The sequence below is a fragment of the Eptatretus burgeri genome, chromosome 1 (genome assembly GCF_056783735.1).
Source record: "Eptatretus burgeri isolate ZD-2024b chromosome 1, Ebu_testis_v1, whole genome shotgun sequence".
NCBI lineage: Eukaryota > Metazoa > Chordata > Myxini > Myxiniformes > Myxinidae > Eptatretus > Eptatretus burgeri.
Window position 1 is genome coordinate 8,370,159 of NC_140961.1, and position 18,617 is coordinate 8,388,775.

At 45.9% G+C, this 18,617-nt stretch overlaps 1 protein-coding gene across 6 annotated transcripts in view; it reads left to right on the forward strand.

Moving 5' to 3' along the window:
* The window catches only part of LOC147033820 (disintegrin and metalloproteinase domain-containing protein 12-like), an 868,480-nt gene that overhangs the window by 699,668 nt on the left and 150,195 nt on the right, over positions 1–18,617 (forward strand). For all 6 annotated transcript variants that reach the window (XM_085871429.1, XM_085871449.1, XM_085871421.1 and 3 more), the window contains 2 exons: positions 10,709–10,857; positions 11,140–11,317. In XM_085871429.1, coding sequence (XP_085727555.1) covers positions 10,709–10,857; positions 11,140–11,317 — 327 coding nt within the window. The remainder of the gene's footprint in view (positions 1–10,708; positions 10,858–11,139; positions 11,318–18,617) is intronic.

The window sequence follows — 18,617 nt, forward strand, 5'->3', positions numbered from 1 at the left end:
ATCACCATTCCGATTGAGGTCATCTTGTCCCACCTTACTCAATATTATTATGGAATTGGGGTTCGAGGCTCACCACGAGGGGAAGCACTCTGGTCCCTCTCGAACACCGGGTCTTGAGGCCGTCGGGCACAGATAACTCCACGCACCGGCAGGTTGCAAAGCACCCGCAAACGCCGATTCACACTGCCAATCCGGGCTTGGTTACACTGCTTCACGTGATACCTCACCTGTGGACATCCAAATCAATTGGGGTCTCGTGTACTCAGCACACACCCAAATTACTGCCGAGCAATACAGTGAGTGTGCACTGTCTAACAAGAGCAAATTGATGGGGTAGAACTTTCTAGCTAAACTAATGTGCGTACCATGCTGGACCAATGGGGAAAAGACGAACATGGACAGATCGGTACATTTATAAGCAATTTATTGATAAGCAAGGGTGAGGACAGGTCATGTGGCACAATAAAAGGTTTTATTCACAAGTGTATTGTGGGGAAATCAAGGATCCATGTGGTGCGGCAAAAGGAATGCAATTATTTACAAAAAGACACAGAGCAGAGCTAAACCAATGTAAAACTTCCACAATCTCAAAATACATTACACATTACAGGTGTCAGCAGGCACACACCCGAGGAAATTAGATAGTCCAGAGAGAGGAGAAGCAGCGAGATGTAAGCGACCTCTTGGTAGCTGGGGCGGTCGATGGTCCTACACAACCCAATCGCCTCGGAGGGGGGTGCGAGGGAAGATAACTTGGGTGTCTATGGTATGTGAGTGTGAGGTGCAAATGTGATGCAGATGAGGTGCAGGAGAGGAAGTATGAAGTAGTGCGAATTGGTAAGGCTCTTTCAGTGATGCGTCCACAGCAGACGACGCAATAGATGGGATAGATATATGCGTGAGAAGATAGCTTGACGGGGTGTGGTGTGTAAGAGTCTGTAAGTATGATTTAATGATCATGGCTGCGAACACAGCGTGAGCCGAGCGCTGGTGACCCGGCAATGATTGTGCAACTCCTCGGCAATGGCTCGCACTGCCCTCGGCTCTCAATGGTGAGGCTCCACTCGGCTCTTGTTTGGTGAGTCTGGCACTCGGCTCGGAGAGTTTCTTTCTGATGCTCGGCTCGGAGTGTTTTGATTCACTCTCTGCTGCTATTTTTACAGAACCCGGGCAAAGGCGGAGCCAAAAATCAGATCAAAAGACCCTGTATGCGTTTCTGAGCATCCCCATTGGCGTGCAGATGCCACCCCGAGAAGTAGCCCCCCCCCCCCACCGCCAGACTTCAGAGCCAAAAATGGCCTCAGTTGTTCCCAGGTTCAGCCACATAAGAGAGCTCCGTGATTTATATGGGGCACATGTTTTCGGTCGCGCTCTCTGACCATGAAACGTGCCCTGGACTCCACTCAAGTGCTGTTATCTAGTGGAGCGCCAGGGCTACCTGGTCGTTGCCAAATAAGTCCCAGTGCACACTTGTGCTTCGAGCTCCATGCCAAAGTGTTCTGACTTGCAGGCACCTGCAATGTCGCCATTCCCTGGCATCTCAAATGATTATTGTGAGCGTCCAGGGAGCTGACGGAAGTTGTGGAGGTTGTAGTGAGGTGGGGGAAGCGCTGTGGTGTTTGTGGTAAGGTAATTCAGGCATTGGGAGTGGTTGAAGCGATGGTGTTGATGAGGTTGAAGTGGTTGTAGCGGTAGTTGTGGTGTTTGTGGTGAAGACGTCGGGCGTAGGTTATTGTAGGGATTTTTAGGAGGCGTTGTAATTATGGTGGACATTGTTATGTTGTGGTGAGGCATCTCTTCGTTAATGGCACGTAGTTTGATTGGGGCCACTGCAGTATGTCTTCATGACGTCACTGTCTGGCCTGTGGTGTGCATGCGTGCATGGTGGGGTCCGTGTGTGAAATAAATTAAAGTAAAACAGGTTAAAGAACAGCAAATGGAATGAGGGACCAAACTAAAAGCCCAACGCAACACATCTTGTCCTATTTACCCACTGGACATAATGGAAGGGCAAACTGAATGAACACTCACGGAATATCTGTCTCGAGATTGCGATATGTTGGGTGCCATTGCCTTGTGGGAGTGCCAATTTTGTGGAAACACAACAATATGAATGCAAATACAGCATTAAGGAGTGAGTGCAGCTTAATTTACATCACATGCGCTTTGCAGCTAATTAGGGATCCCCAGAGATGAGACCAGGCCCTCTCCATTGATAATATTGTGGAATTGAATATGCTTTTACTTATTGGTGTATTTTGTTTCCATTAAGAACTGTTGTTCCTATTCCTAAAAATAAAAAAAAATAGTCGACCAGTTTACAAATTAAATATAGAGTAAAGTGGTCTCTTAATTGTGCGTGGTTTTTTAGATCCTCGTGGAGGATCTCTAAGTATTACTCACGTTGTTGTTCTTCATCTTCTTCTTGTGGACTTTTTTGTTTCACAGCCTACAGTTTTCATCGAAACTTCCTGAAACTTGGCATATATATGTAAAAATACCCTGCGCAGACAGTAACCATCTCCGATTTTGAAAATTCCTCCGAGAAAAAAAAGTTATGACGTCAAAATATCTCCGCTAATGGAAATCGCCGAAAACATTATCTCTGAAACTAGGAAAGCTTTTCTAATTCTGTTTGTGGGAATCGAACATGGCATTAGCAGAGATGAATTACCGCACATATGGTACATCACTATGATGTCATATCCATTTTTATGACGACATTCCTATTTTTTGATATTTTTTGTTTCACAACCCAGAGTTTTCATCGGATCTTCGTGAAGCTTGCCATGTATATGCAGAAAGCCTAGGCGCAGGCAGTAACCATCTCCGATTTTGGAAATTCTTCTGAGAAAAAAAGTTGACGTCATAATATCGCCGCTAATGGAAATCGCCTACACCATTATCTACGAAACTAGGCTAGCTGTTTGAATTTTGTTTGTGGGAATCAAGCCGGGCATTAGCACAGATAATTTATTGCAAACCTGATACATCACAATGATGTCATATTCGTTTTTATGACGTCATCATTAAGAGGACGAGGATCTTAGCTCATCTAAGCTTGTTTAATCCAAGCTCCGATCGGTGATTGAAGGTTTACAGCCAATTTACAGTGCACGTAACGTGCATTTAATCGCTAATTGGTTGAAATTTCTGGAAACTACAGGAGTGTGATGAACATGGAATGAGAATAAGCTTCTTCTGAATTGAAATCATTCCTTCTTGGAGTAATGTTATCCACCAACCTGGTGACAACATATGTGGGTGGTTCAGGTATATGTTAATTAAACAGTTTGACTTTAATCACTTGATCTACACCACGAGTCGCCTTGTTGAAGGAATTCACAGGAAAAGGTCACAGATTTCAAAAAAAAACTACATATTTCAAAATGCAGGCACCATTGATTTATTCTGTGCTAGGGTATGTCATTGTGTGTGTGCAAATGTCAGTTCAAACGCTGAATGGTTAATTGAATGTTACATTATGGAAGAACACTTGATGGAAGCAAAGGATTGATCAAACGAGAATTGGCCGAGAATGGATGTGACTCGCCTTGTGGCCTTGTAACAATGGAATTGGTTTGCAATGTCAATGGGAATACTGTATGGGCACCCAATTGATGTGCAGGACGGCTCGAGTCTGACTTCGTAGCTCCAGTTATAACTTTGAAACCTTTATCGTTCAGCGCACACCTTGCCTGTTATTTCACTGTCGCATGCAGTTTGTGCAGCAACTCATATGATCACACCTGCTCTGATCTTCCCCTCTGGGGTCGATATTAATAAGGCCTAAAGGGTCACTGCGACAGTTATTTGCTGGAATGGGTCTTCACAAGATGAACTAAAACACCACTCGATCATTAAAACGAATTTGGAATTCGGTCATCATATTACTGAAAATGTCTACTTTTGTGGAAATTCAATTCAGTTAATGATAGTGTTACGGATCCACGGTTCGAGTTTCGCCACGAGGGGAAGTGCTCGAGTTCCTCCCGAACACCTGGTCCTGAGGCCACCAGGCACAAATAACTTTGTGCTCCAGCGGGTTGTTAAGCAACCACGAGCGCCGATAGGTTCTGCCAATCCTGGCTGGGTTTTACTACTTCGCGTGGTACCTGACTTGTGGACGGCTGCACCAAGGGGGATCTCGTACCTTTGATGCGCACTTGCGTGAAACTTGCCGCATCGGGTGCAGCAAAGCAGAGCTGTCAAGTATGCACCAGCTAACAAGAGCAAATCAGTGGGGTAAAACTTCCCGGCTCATTACGTGCGGACTTCGCTGGACCAATGGAGGAAACATCATGACAAACTAGGTACATTTATAATTTATTTATAAAGCGAGGGTGAGGAAAGGCATGTGGAACAATAAAAGGTTTTAATACAAATCAATATGTACAGCAGGGGAAAGCAAGGATTTATGAGGTGCCGCAAAAGAAAATACACGTATATACGAAGGACGCAGTGCAGAGCGAACCAGATCTCATACTTCTACAATCTTATCGTACATAAACATGGCAGGTGCCATCAGACACATACCGGAGGGAAGTTAGAGAGCAAAGAGCAATGAGGAAAAGTTGTTTGAGGAGTTAGCGACCTCTCTTGTTACCTTGCACTGTTGACGGCCCAACGCAACCCAGTCGCTGAGGATTGGGAAGGGGGAGGAAAACTGAGGGTGTCTAATGTGTGTGATTGGAGGTTTTGATGAAGTATGCTGTGATTGGCAGATGAGGTTGCAAAGAAGAAGGTGTAAAGATGTGGGTCAGGGGGTTTTGGAAATAAAGAAAAGAATGTGTAAGAGGATAGACTTAACATGAGTGTAAAGAAATCTGTTTGTGTAATGTTTAAGAACTTAAACTGCATGCTGTCTGGCACCTGGCTCGGTCGCCAGGCCCCGTCTGGCTCGGACTGTCATGGACTCCGTTCCGCTCTGTTCCACCGCTCTGACCACAGGAATAAAGAGTGGGCCAGATGACGAGAGAAGAGCAGGCGAGCCAGATGAGAAAAGGGTTGGCCAGAGAGCAGTGCTCTTTTTATAATTTCCCAACAGGGGTGGTGCTTGAGAGTGGAACAGGCGGACAATGGGTGTTTCCCCGTGCCCTCATTGGCGCATGGACGCTTTCCCCGGCATTAGCTTCGCCCAGGCGAGGATTCTGCACCAGAAAGAGCCTCATTTGTTCTCTGTTTTTTCACACCACGGAACTCAGAGAATAACATGTCGCGAGGCACTCAGTCGCGCCCTTCTTCATCCCCACTAGTCCCACAAGGCCTTTAATGGCCATAGTGTGGTTGAGCCACGGGGTCAAGTTAGACCACGGTCAACCACGCGGTAACATCCCTGGGTCAGATTGCGGGAGAGTGTGTCGGAGTGGTGCTGAGGTGTCGTCCACCAGACGGCGGTCTCCTTGGGTTAACCTGAGGCGGTCCCTTCGGGTGGGTGCCTGGAATGTCCTATCCCTAAGAGAGGATGATCACCTGTCTCTGTTATCATCTGAGCTCAAGCATTTGGACATCGGGATTGCAGCTCTCTCTGAGGTTCGGAGACCGGATTGCGGCGAGATAATGGTGGGTGGTTACACCTACTATTGGTCTGGTCGCTCTGATGGTTACCATACCCAAGGAGTTGCTGTAGCTGTGTCCAATAAGCTGACCCCAATGATAATTGAGGTAACACCGGTCAACGAGCGTATTATGAGATTAAGGATTCGCCACTCCTTAGGTGTCATTTCCCTGGTTTCTATTTATGCTCCGACTGAGGCGAGTGATCTCACCGTGAAGGACACATTCTACGCCACACTCGAGTCTGTGGTTGATCAGTGCCCCAGACGAGATACTCTTCTAGTCTTGGGGGATTTCAATGCATCGACTGGAACTGATAGGGATAGTTATGAGGTGTGTGTTGGTCGGTCCCCATGGGTCAGGAACTATGAACCAGAATAGCACTAAGTTCCTTGACTTTGCAAGAAGTCATGGACTTAGGGTGGCTGGTTCATGGTTTCAGCGCCCGCAAGCTCATCGCTGGACTTGGTATTCCAACGCTGGCGGTGTGGCAAAGGAGATTGACCATGTCCTCATTGACGGTCGTTGGAGGATGATCCAGAACTGCAGGGTCTACCGGAGTGCTCAGTTCCTCAATACTGAACACAGGCTTGTTGTAGCAACTCTAAAGCTGCACCTTAAATCCTGGAGAATGGTACCATCCCAGCCTAGGCTGGATGTTGCCAAGCTCAGGGATGAGAGAGTGGCTGAGGAGTTTGCGAACAGGCTGAGTGGACACTTGGGGGGTCTGGGTGCTTTGGGGAGTCCTGAAGAGTTGTGGAGCACCTTCAAGACCACCGTCCTTGATGTTGCCGGTGGATGCCTTGGAGTTCACCGCAGGGCAAAGAAGAATTTTGTCTCTCAAGGGACACTGGATACCATTGACCAGAGTCGCAGGGCCAGGCTGAATGGCAGAGCTGAGCTGTTCAGGGAGCTGAGGCTTAAAACTGTACGTGCACTGAGGGTGGACAAGGAGGCCTATGTGCGAGGAATCTGTGAGGGGGTAGAGCATCACCTGTGGACAGGTGATTCTCGTCCCGCTTACAGGGGAATTCGCGCATTACGTTCATCCAAGCCCATCCCTCGGAGCACTGCAGTTCGAGCAGAGAGTGGTAGGCTCTTGACAGAGGAGTCTGAAGTGAAGGCCCGCTGGGCCGGTTACTTTGAGCGGTTGTACCAGGCTGATCCCCCAGCTGTCGAGTTGGACGTCAAGGGTGTTACAATCCCTGTTGCTGACCCTCGAATCAACTGTGGTCCACCATCGCTTGTGGAAACACGGGCTGCAGTGAACCAGTTGAAACGGGGCAAAGCTCCAGGGATCTGTGGCATCCATGCTGAACTTCTCAAGGCTGGTGGAAATGCTGCACTCGTGTCGTTGCATGCAGTTTTGTGCTCTGCCTGGAACACAGGCATCATCCCAACTGACTGGAAGAGGGGCCTTGTTGTCCCTCTCTGGAAAGGGAAGGGTGATCGCCAAGACTGCAACAACTACCGAGGGGTGACGCTGCTCTCAGTGCCGGGCAAGGTCTTTGCTCGGATAATTCTTGATAGGGTTCGCCACCATCTGCTTGAGCACCAGCATCCAGAGCAGTCAGGCTTTACACCAAAGAGGTCAACGATTGACCGTATCCTTGCACTTCGTGTCCTCACCGAACGCAGACGAGAGTTTCGGCAGGGGCTGCTTGCAGCCTATGTTGATCTTTGTAAAGCGTTCGATTCAGTGAATCGGGATGTCCTCTGGAGGATTCTTGGTCTTCATGGGGTGCCACCGAAACTGATCAATCTGATGTCTGAACTCTACTCTGGTACTGAGAGTGCTGTGAAGTGTGGTGGTACCATCTCTGACTTATTTCCAGTTGTTACTGGAGTTCGTCAGGGATGTGTACTTGCCCCCACACTTTTTAGCACTTGTATGGATTGGATTTTTGGGAGGATGTCGAAGAGATCAAGTTGCGGTGCATCGTTTGGCAATGTCAAGATCTCGGACCTTGATTTTGCAGATGATGCAGTCATCTTTGCGGAGACTTTAGACATCCTCTTGGGGGCCCTCGAGGTGCTGAATGAGGAGTCGGAGCCGTTGGGATTACGGATTTCTTGGGTCAAAACTAAGATCCAGGCTTTCGGTGACATCTTGGATGCTGCTGTCCTGTCTGTGTCTGTTTGTGGTGAGGATGTTGAGGTCGTGGATAGATTCACTTACCTTGGCAGTGAAATTCATGTCTCCGCAGGTTGTGAGCCGGAGGTCAATAGACGTCTGGGTCGGGCCTGGGGAGTCATGGATTCACTGGATCATGGGGTGTGGCGCTGCCGGTACCTGTGCGGGAGGACGAAAGTCCTAGTCTTCAGGTCCTTGGTACTTCCAGTCTTGCTCTATGGGTGCGAGACTTGGACTTTGACCAAGGATCTGAGACGGAGACTTAATTCCTTTGGTACCAGGTCTCTTCGGAGAATCCTTGGCTATCGCTGGTCGGATTTTGTTTCCAACGAGCGGTTGCTGAGAGAGACTCAGATGAGATTTGTTACCTGCATAGTCCGTGAGCGTCAGCTGCGGCTGTATGGACATGTGGCTTGTTTTCCTGACGCTGATCCTGCTCACCAGATTCTCTCAGCGAGGGAGTCTCATGAGTGGAGGAGGCCAGTGGGCCGGTTGCAGTTGCAACAGGTTGACCATCATCTCAAGGAGATGGGGATGGGCCTGGCATCTGCCTGGGGGATGGCCAGACAGAGGCCCCGGGAGTACCGGCGGAAAGTGGACGCAGCGACGCGCTGTTCTGGCACATGCTCCCATACCTGACCTGACCTGTGGTTGAGCGACAAAAGTGGTGGTGTAGTGTAGCGGTTGTGGTGCGGAGAGTTTGGGACGGAGGTGGTTGTGGTCATTGTTTCGGTGGTGATCGTTGTGGTGTGTGTCGCCGAGCTTGGATTGTGGTTCGATGATGTGGGGATTTTTAGGAAGGTGTTGTGGTGGTTGGAGAAATTCTGTCGCATTGTCGTTTGAGTATGGCAAAGTTCTGAGGTGATACTTCATTGGAGAATGGCACTAGGTTTGAATGTGTTTTGGCGGCATTTGCAAATGAGCTATTCTGGTGTTATTGCCTGCATGCTTGTGTGAAGAAAGGAGGTTCATGTGTGCAGTAAAGTGAATTTGATGAAAGAATAAAGAATGGGAATGAAGACCTGCCTAAAAGCCCATGCAACACATTTTGTCCCATAACGCCACGAAACATAAGGGAAGGGTGATGTCAAATAACTTTATTGGGACCGCTATATGTTGTGTGCCATTGCTTGGGGCAGGAGGTTGTGCCAGCTTCACAGAACTGCAACAACAGATTTTATGTGCATACCAGTAGGAGGAGCTCTTGGAATTTCGGCAAAATGTAAGATGTGACAAGTCCTCAATCTCCCAAGTCCTTAACTGCTCCCCCCCATGCACAGGAAGTCTTCAATCTCCCAAGTCCTTAACTCCCCCCCCCCCATGCACAGGAAGTCCTCAACCACCCCCCTCAAAACCTCAACCCCCCTCTCCCTCCCCCCACCCATAGTCTGTCCTCTACCATCTCCCTTTCTTCTTCAAGTTCTCAACCCTTCATCCCAACCACATGTCCTCAACCAATCCCCCAACCGCAAGTTCCAACCCTCCCCCTCAAAGCCTCAACCCCTCTTCCAACTCTATCCCTTTACTGCCCCCACTCAAATTCTTTTTTTCCTCCACTCCCCTTTTCTTCAAGTTTTCCACTGTCCCCTCCCCAAAAAATAAAACTACAAGTATGCAACCCCCTCCCTCATCTCTCTGTCCTCCCCACCCCTTTCTTCCAGAAGTCCTCAATCCCCACTCCAAACCCAAAGTCCTCAACACCACCCTTTCCCCAAAGCCTCAACCACCCTCTCCCAACTCTCTCCCCCCAAACTCTCTGTGGTTGTCCCCACTCCAATTCTCTGTACTCCCCTTTCTCTTTCTTCTTCAACTCTTCAACCCCTTCCTCCCAAACCTCAAGTCAACAACCTCTCTCCCACAAAGCCTCAACGCAAATCTGTGTCCCCTTTCTGCCAGCCTCCTTAACAACTCTCCATCCTTCTGCTTGCCTCCTCAATGTAAGCTAAATGATTAAAAAATCATCATTGCAAGATCATTCGTAATGGAAGAATAATTCAATCGGAACGCCTCAAAGACATTTATAATCAAATGGGTTCATAGTCTCCGGTCGAGTAGTGGGAAAATCATCAGATAGACAGACAAACGAACAACCAGAATAAGCGCATTATGATTTCGGATTATAGACAAGACAGCAGGGTTAAAATCACCTACAAAAGGATGGTGTAATACTCAATGCAGCAACTCCTGGTGCAGTTTTATCGTTGGATTTTATTCCACTGTGATGGAAACCTGGAATTAATTTTGAAGTGACCATGAGACATTGCTTTAGCGAAAATGCTTATTGTGCTTCAGCAATATCATGGTAAGTGTGGGAAATTTCAGATGTCATTGCTTTTAGATGTTTTTATTTCCACCATAAAACGTCTTTAATTCATCAGGACATTGGCCTAAGCCTTTGTGGGAGCTTCCTAAGAGTTTTTTGTGTTTTTTTTTTCATGTCCTCAACGCCCTCTCTCCTCTCCTAACTCCTTGACCTTCTCTCCCAGTATCCAAAAAAGCAAGTGACATGAAACGTGCTTCTCATCCTGAGTCTACATCTTTCATAATGGGCTGGAAGGATGGTCTAGATGTACGCACCCTCGCCTCTTAGCTGCCTAGCCTGTGTTTGAATCTCGACGCAGCTATAAACTGTCATCCCCATGTTTCACAGGCAGGGTGATTCATCATTGTGCGTGCTGTCCCTCAGATGGGTGTTAAACTGGCCTCCCATCTGCCGGCATTAGTTGATGGATGTTAAAGATTCTATGGTGTCCTTCGTGAAGAGTCGGCAAGCTATCACCGGCACCCTAAATAAACACCAAATTCCTGCGCTAACCAGCAGAGGGCGTTGCATAAGTGGCACAGCCACACCCTCAGCCAATGTTACTGCCCCACACACAGCCTTGCGCTGCTTACAAAAGAAGAAGTTCCCTCAAACTCCTATTTATCAAGATTACTATGTTACCATTTTACAGCAACATTGCATGCATTGCGATTGATATTTTTTGCAAACAGTGACAAACTGTTTTTTGTTTTCAGGATCACTCTGAGCCTGCAATGGGCCTGGCTGCCACCATGGCACATGAGCTGGGTCACAACTTTGGTATGAACCACGACGCAGGAGAAAGGAATTGCTACTGTAAATCCAAGTCTGATGAAGGTGGCTGCATCATGGCACCTGCTACTGGGTATGGACAACACTTCTTTCTCTGCAGTTGCAATTTCAGGGCAATGATATTACAAGATGCTCGCAGGCAAATCAACACGGTATTTGGGACCGAAACCTAGGATATCCGCATCACAAGCTACATGTACTCGGATAGCATCACAAAGCAGGCCTTTCCAACATAGGGCATTGATGTCATCCAAAGAATTGAATGTGAAAGTCTTGTTTCAATCCCGGCGGATACTTTGGATAGCCGAGTAAAGTTTTCCCTTAAACGATATACTCACTTATTTTAAACCTCCAGGAAACCATTTCCAAGAACCTTTAGCAGCTGCAGCCAACTTGATCTGGAAAAGAGTCTGGAGAAGGGAGGCGGTGTTTGCTTGTACAACATGCCTGATGTGAAGACGCTTTACGGGGGACAACGCTGCGGCAACGGTTACGTGGAACCCGGAGAAGAATGCGACTGTGGTGATATAGAGGTGGGTGTGCATTTCTCGAGCATATTGCACTCCAGATAATTGGATTTTGAGTTAATTTAAGTACAAATATAGAATGTAATTTACAGCCTGGCCTTGATCCCAATAAAACTACATTATCTGGAAAACTAGATTATTGGTTTTTTTGTTGTTGAAAATTTTATGCATATTATGATAAAGGTGATTCAAGTGTAATACCAAGCCATATAATATTGCAAACGAGTGTTGAAATTATTTCTACCACCTGATGTAAGCCATAAATACGTGATTCGCTCTGCCGTCATCACAATGTCAGTACTCTCCGACCCTCAATGAAATTTGCAGCATGACACATAATATAGGATTAAATTATCATTTCAAAATAAAGAATGCATTATTCCTGCATCCGAAAACTGAAATCGGCAAAAAGGTCGATTAATAAAAAAGGTAGTGTGCATTGATAAACCATATTTGGCTGTGGTTATCGAAAATAAAACAAGGAGTTTAATTCTGCTGTTGATGTTCTCATTTGCTGAGCATGGTTTTTGCGATGTCATGCGTGTGTCATATTTATAACTACTGGCCAGAATCTTAAGAAATTTGTCTTCGTTCGTTTGGTTGAGGGCACGCTGTACCGCTGATGTGGTGCCCTCTGCTGGTTAGGGCAGGAATTTTGTATTTATTCAGGGTGCCGGTGATAGCTTGCCTACTCTTCGCGAAGGACTCCCTGAGATCTTTAACGTCCACCAATGAGTGCTGGCAGACGGGACGCCTGCTTATCGTAGATCTAAGGGACGGCACACACATTGATGAATCACCCTGCCTGTGAAACACCGGGATGACAGTTTATAGCTGGGTCGGGATTCATACCCAAAATAAACAGCTTAGAAGCGAGTGTGCGTACCTCGAGGCCATCCTTTCAGCTCTACTTTTGAGATATAGGAAATGGTGGTTGTACCTGCTCCGGCCTAAATGACAGCAACAATGCGATGATGGTCACATTATAAAGGATGGTACTTCCTTACGGGGCGTTCCACGATGGTGTCACTCATCCCAAAGATGCTTTATCAGACTGATGATATGTTCAGAATGTATAACGAAAGACAAAGTCAAATTCCCCAAACGAGTCTTGCACATTACAGGTCTGATGGATGATGGCATTGTCCTACTGAAAGGTAAATCACGTAAAACTCAGTAATTGTCTGTCCTGCTTAAGCTACTTGTCCTGTGCAGGCTAAAGGTCAGATTGATGGTATTTGATACCTCAATGTTCCTGATGGCCGGTGAGGCTTTCATCGAGAGCATCATTTAACCGTTGCTGGAGGTCAAACTGTCCCCCAGGCCTTCTGCGATGCTTGAAGTCGAGACCTTTGTGCATTTTCTTGCTCTTATCAACATACTAAATCCGATACACTTCTACAGAATCACTGAAAGATGGAAGAATGCCTCGGTCGTTTTTGCACATTTTGCTCAAGCTCCATTCCATCTGTATTTTCTGTGATCCATCCCTTCACTGCTCTGCAGTGTTACACTTTTGTCTTTGCGAACACATCTTGATGTATTGTTCAATTACCTTTAGCCATTTGTTACTTATCAAGAAAGTGGAATAATGCTAGAAATGGTTGTCCACTGAAATCAGGCAAAGGACATTTAAAGCATACAATACGTTTTTTTTTCTTACGATTTAGCATGATGAACGAAGTGTATGAATGCCATCAATCAGGCAATGGGGTACACTTTGTGAATGCAATCTAAAAATGTAAACACTTGTTTGCTTCAAAATAATAATAATAATCATGATAATAATGTATTACATTTGGTTTACACCAGTTTACTCGCGTGTGGGGATAATGTTGCGGGCCGGGGATCGGCTGCGAGCACGACCGCTAGGTGGAGCAGTAGGGTCGACTCTGCCGAACACCCGGAATTTAGATCGTACCTTTCGGAAAACTCCGAGGGAACAGGTCCCTTACCGGACCGTGAATCGTCAATAATTCCACCACGTGGTACAGGATTATTTGCCAAACTTCAAAATACCTAGACCCACGTGGCGAGCTACCGAGTATTCACACCCTCGACGGCACTCATACGGGACGAGCCGTATACGCGCTCGACCCGTGCGTGACCCGAGCGGATGGTCACCGAGCTTCCGTCGGTCCCAAATGCACACCACTACGGCAACAACGGCCTTCTCTAATTCTCCCAACACTCACCGTGTTAAACCAATGGAAGAAACACCAAAAACAGTTGATACATTTAACACATGGGTATTTATTTACAATAGGATGGGAAGGAGGGGAACACGTAAGGGCAGAGTTATCACGACTAATAAGAGATGCAAGGCAAATAGTGTACAGCAAAGGCACTTAACAATTTACTACTTATAGGCGGGCCCACCGACAGACACACACAACACGGATACCCAGAAGGACATGGGCCTGTCCACCTCGTGTGGTTTGGCTGACACGAGCGGACCAGGCCAGCATCAAGATGCGGTCCGAAGAATCAGGCGCGAGCGACGGCGATGATACAACCAGGCGTCGGCGCCGGCGATGATACAACCAGGCAGCAGCGAGAGGCGATGATAGAACCAGGTGCAAGCGAGCCGCGAACAGAGTCGAGAGCTCCGTCAGGGCTCATCCCGACAACCAAAAACACTCTTCGTTTTCCAGCAGTTCCGCCGCACTTATGCTCGGCTCTCCTTTCCTTTCTTTCTCTCTCGCGCCGTCCATCCAGGCGTGGCCCTCTCTCATTGGCTGCCCGACTGCAATCTCGCTCACACCCCTCCGATTGGCTGAGAGGGGTGCCATGCCCATATTTGGAGCGAAATCCAAGATGCCAATGCCCCAAAGAAACCCCGCCTGGCACATTGGACTCCGCCCACGTATGTGCCGACACGCACGTAGGCCATGGCGTCGGTCTGAGCGAGGTGAAGGTGAGGGTGATGCTGGTGTTGTTGTAGACGATGTTGGTGGTGTAAAAATAAAAGAAAACCCTGACTATCAAAATAACTCTACAGCGAATGAACATTTAATTACCCATTAAACAAGGGAAAGGGAGCTATCTATCCATATTTAATTATCAAAATAACTGAGCTATAGGACCTGTATGTTGAGTGCTCATGGCTTCCAGATTCGTAACAATAACCCCAATTTGTTTTCCCAACTCGACTTGTGTCATCTCGACATTTTCACTCACTGCACAGAAACAGACAAGATGAACAAACGGCTTGTAAAGCGGTGAGCTGCTCTCAATTTGGCAAACGGTCGGAGCTCGCTCAAGAGTCGCTCAGACCGTCGAGCCAAAGTACGTGACCTTGTACTGTACACATCATAGTGTCACGTGCTTTCATTCATTGTGAACCATAAGCGAAGGAATATGCATTAACAAATCCTGTTACTGCAGAAATGTTGTGAAGAGACAGCGGTCGCAATTACAGGAGATGTGATTGTGCCGCATCGACTATATTAGATCGGTGTTTCTAATTTTCAAGAAGGCCTGCTTTTTTCCACAACACAAATGAGTTTGCATTTAGAAAATGGGACTTTTTATCCTCTGGGAATATTGAAGGCAACAATAAAATAAAAAAAAGCCATGAAGACTTGAAGGCCAACTCTACCGTACCGTATGAGTCACAGATCACATGAATGTTGATATTATCACAGATCCTTGACTTGAAAGAGCAAGCAAATTTCATTACCTTAAAATGAACATTAAAAACATCATTATTGCTATTAGGCCTTTGTTGCAGAGTTGAAAGGATTCAAAAAGATTGGACGAATCTTAAAACTTGGAGCACCAGGATGCACACGGTCTTCCAGTCACCCGCTCCTGGTTAAACTTCCAAAACCAGGTCAACTGCACACCTGAACTTTTTTATTCCTCACTTCTCCTATCAACAGGATAGAACCACCTTCAAGAGGCTGTTCTGTCTCGCTCTTCTCACTCTTCCCTCCAGGACTTCAAGTAGGCAGTGCACTGTACATCACCACTTCATGTCATCTCAAATCCTGACTCATGATGTTTATTATCCCCAATGAACCCTTCCGAACCAATGAACCTTCTTGCTTGCTGATTTTACTTTCCTACACTTCTCTCTGTCTCTCTGTCTCTCTCCTCCTTTCCCAGTTCATTCATTCCCTTGCTAGTTGGGCTCAATTGTTGCCCCACTATCACATTGACAGTTTCATTCTTGCTCCTCTATGAGCCTCGGTCTTGGAAAAGAAAAAAAATGCAGTTCATCAGCGCGTTTATGTTTTCTCTATCGCACTTTATTTTCATTGCCAAATAGATATTTTGAAGGGTAAAAAGGCCAAAACATATTTTTGGAGGCAACAGACTAACGGTGAGGAAGAGGGCCATGACAAGGAAGGGAATCCATCCATCCATTTGGACCACACTGTGCAGAGCGTTGGTACTGCCTAATCAGTCTCCTTGGCTATCGGGCACAATCCTGGACGGGTCGCCACTCAACACAGGATACCAGCAAGCTGGTACTCATTTTGCTGACCTCAGAAGGATGGAAGCTGAATCAACCCCACCTGGTATTAATTCAACAACCAAACAGGATTTGAACTCGGGGCCCTCGGATCCCAAGCCCACCACTTTAGCCATTTAGCCAACACCAGGTGCAAGGAAGTGAATGCTTAGACAGGAAAGAGGAGAAACAGGAGGGGAGGAAACAATGTGACCTGCTGCTAAGAGGGTTGGTTCGGGTTGGGATAAAAGGGGTAGAAAAGGTTGCGGGTTGAGACTTGGGATGGTATGAGATGGAAGTGCATCACCTGCTTAAAACCCTGGATGAAAGAGTGGGGTTTAATATATAACTTCAAGAAGGCTTTAATATACAACCTCTTACAAATGGGAGAAAAGACTAATTAAAAGTTGAGTTGTGCAGATGCCTGGATTTTGGGAGTTTAACCAGGATTTGGTTAGTGGAAGAATGTGTGCATCATCGAGTTAGTGGGGGTAGTTGGAAAGCTGAGAGAGCAGAAAGAACTTGATCAGATGAGAGGTGGTGAGAAAACAGAGATGCCACCAACGTGTCTGCAGTTTGAATGCAATCATCCTTGTGCTTCGGTCTGATTGTGAGAGATGACAATAATATTGAGAACTTTCGATTCTACGGATTCAGTGACACTGTAAGATTTATCAAGACTGATCGACCTGTTCTATTCATCAGACCAATATCAAGTCAATTCCAGATCATCAGAGAGTGACACAGCTGCTGTCTGCTTGAAAATGGGAGTGGTCGTAGCCTACATAATTATCCATCCATCCCAAGTCCTGAAGGTCATGGTTGGGTCCTGAATGAAGAAGGGCACCTTATCATTCAATGGATGAAGGGCCCACCTGCCCCAGATGTTGTGCTTGAGTTTATGGCATGCAAATGCTCAGGAGTATGCAGTCATCGTGATTGTCAGTGCATGGCAAATGGACTTAAATGCACAGAGATGTGGAAGCTACAAACATGTGACAATATGAAAAGTGACTCAGAGTTTACCATGGGACAGGACAGTTCAGATGAGGATAATGCCAGTGATGAAAAATAGTGTACTGGTACTTGTAGTAAGGAAATTAAAGGTTTACTATTATCACAACTAAGTTATAAATATTCTACAGAACTAGAATGGTTTCTAATGGTGTTATTGGAAATTAGATAGAAGTAGATAATGTGACGTGGTGGTGGTGGTTGCCTTTTGTAGTGCATCTCGAGGAAATCAGGACCTTTATCTTTATTGTGTCAAACTGTGTGATATATAATGGTACATTTTTCACTAAGGCCTATATAACAATACATTGCTGTTTGAAGATATATATATATATATATATATATATATATATATATATATATATATATATATATATATATATATATATATTTATATATGTTTGAAGCACTTTTGAAATGATGAATGGATTACAAAGATAATCCCCAAGTATGCATGATACTAGTGTTTATACATTTAGTATAGTAATATATGAATCTAATAAACACTAAAGAGTATCTTATAAAACATAGTTAAGCTATATTGCAAGGATTTTAAGAAAATAATTCCAGGACTAGGAAAAAATCAGTTATTTTCCTTCATTTTTGTCATTCTGGGGGTCGTGATAAAGATTCGTGTGCTCTAGCACTAAGCCACCACAAAGAAAAGTTTACATGGACCTTTTGGAATACTCAGATGTATAGCTATCTAAAATGCATTATAAAAGTCTGGTGCCTCCTGATGGCAGTCGTGAGCCAAATTTTAGGTCTGCGCTCAAGGACTACTCTTTTGATTTATAATTGATCCCCCTCCTGAAACAGCCTAAAACCCTATTTGCTTTTTATCTACCCCCACTGATCTCCGAATCCACCTTATAGCTGCCTGGCACTGTGCTGCCTGCTTACCTCCCATATCTATTACCACCCCAAGATCCTTCTCCTTTGTGACACGCTCCAAAATTACCCCTTGCATCCTGTAATCTCTATTTTTATTGTTCTTTCCCATCCCCAACACCTTACACATGCTCAGGTTAAATTCCATCTGCCAGTCTTTTGCCCAATCCATACAAGTATTAATAATTTCTTGTATCTGTTCACCACCCCCTCTGCTTATCCACCTTACCTCCAAGCTTTGTGTCATCCACAAATTTGGAAAGCTTACTCTTTACCCCATTATCCAAATCGTTGATGTAAATAATGAATAGTAATGGTCCGAGTACTGATCCCTGAGGTACCTCGCTACTTACATCCTCCCAGCAAGACATCATCCCACTCACAGCCACTCTTTGCTTCCTACCACGAAGCCAGTTTGCAATCCGATTAGCTACCTGACCAGCCACTCCACAAGCCTTCACTTTGGCGAACAACCTCCGATGTGGTATCTTATCAAATGCCTTCTTTAAGTCTCGATATACTATGTCCACTGCCTTTCCCTCATCCGACCAATCAGACACTGCTTCATAGAATTCTAAAATATTTGTTAAACAGGAACTACCTTTGGTAAACCCAAGCTGACTAACTTTAATTAGTTTGTATTTGTTTAAATGGTTCCCCATCCGGTCTTTAATCAATGTCTCAAACACCTTCCCAACAACTGAAGTCAAACTAACAGGTCTAGAGTTTCCCAATTCTTCTCTGGATCCTTTTAGTTCGAGAATCACCCCACGAAGATCAAGAATCCTCCAGACGGCATTCCGATTCATTGAATAAAACGCTTTCCAGAGATCAACTTAGGCTGCAAGCAGCCCCTTCTGAAACTCTTGTCTGCGTTTCGTGAGAACCAGAAGAGCAAGGATACGGTTAATCGTTGACCTCTTTGGTGAAAAACCTGACTGC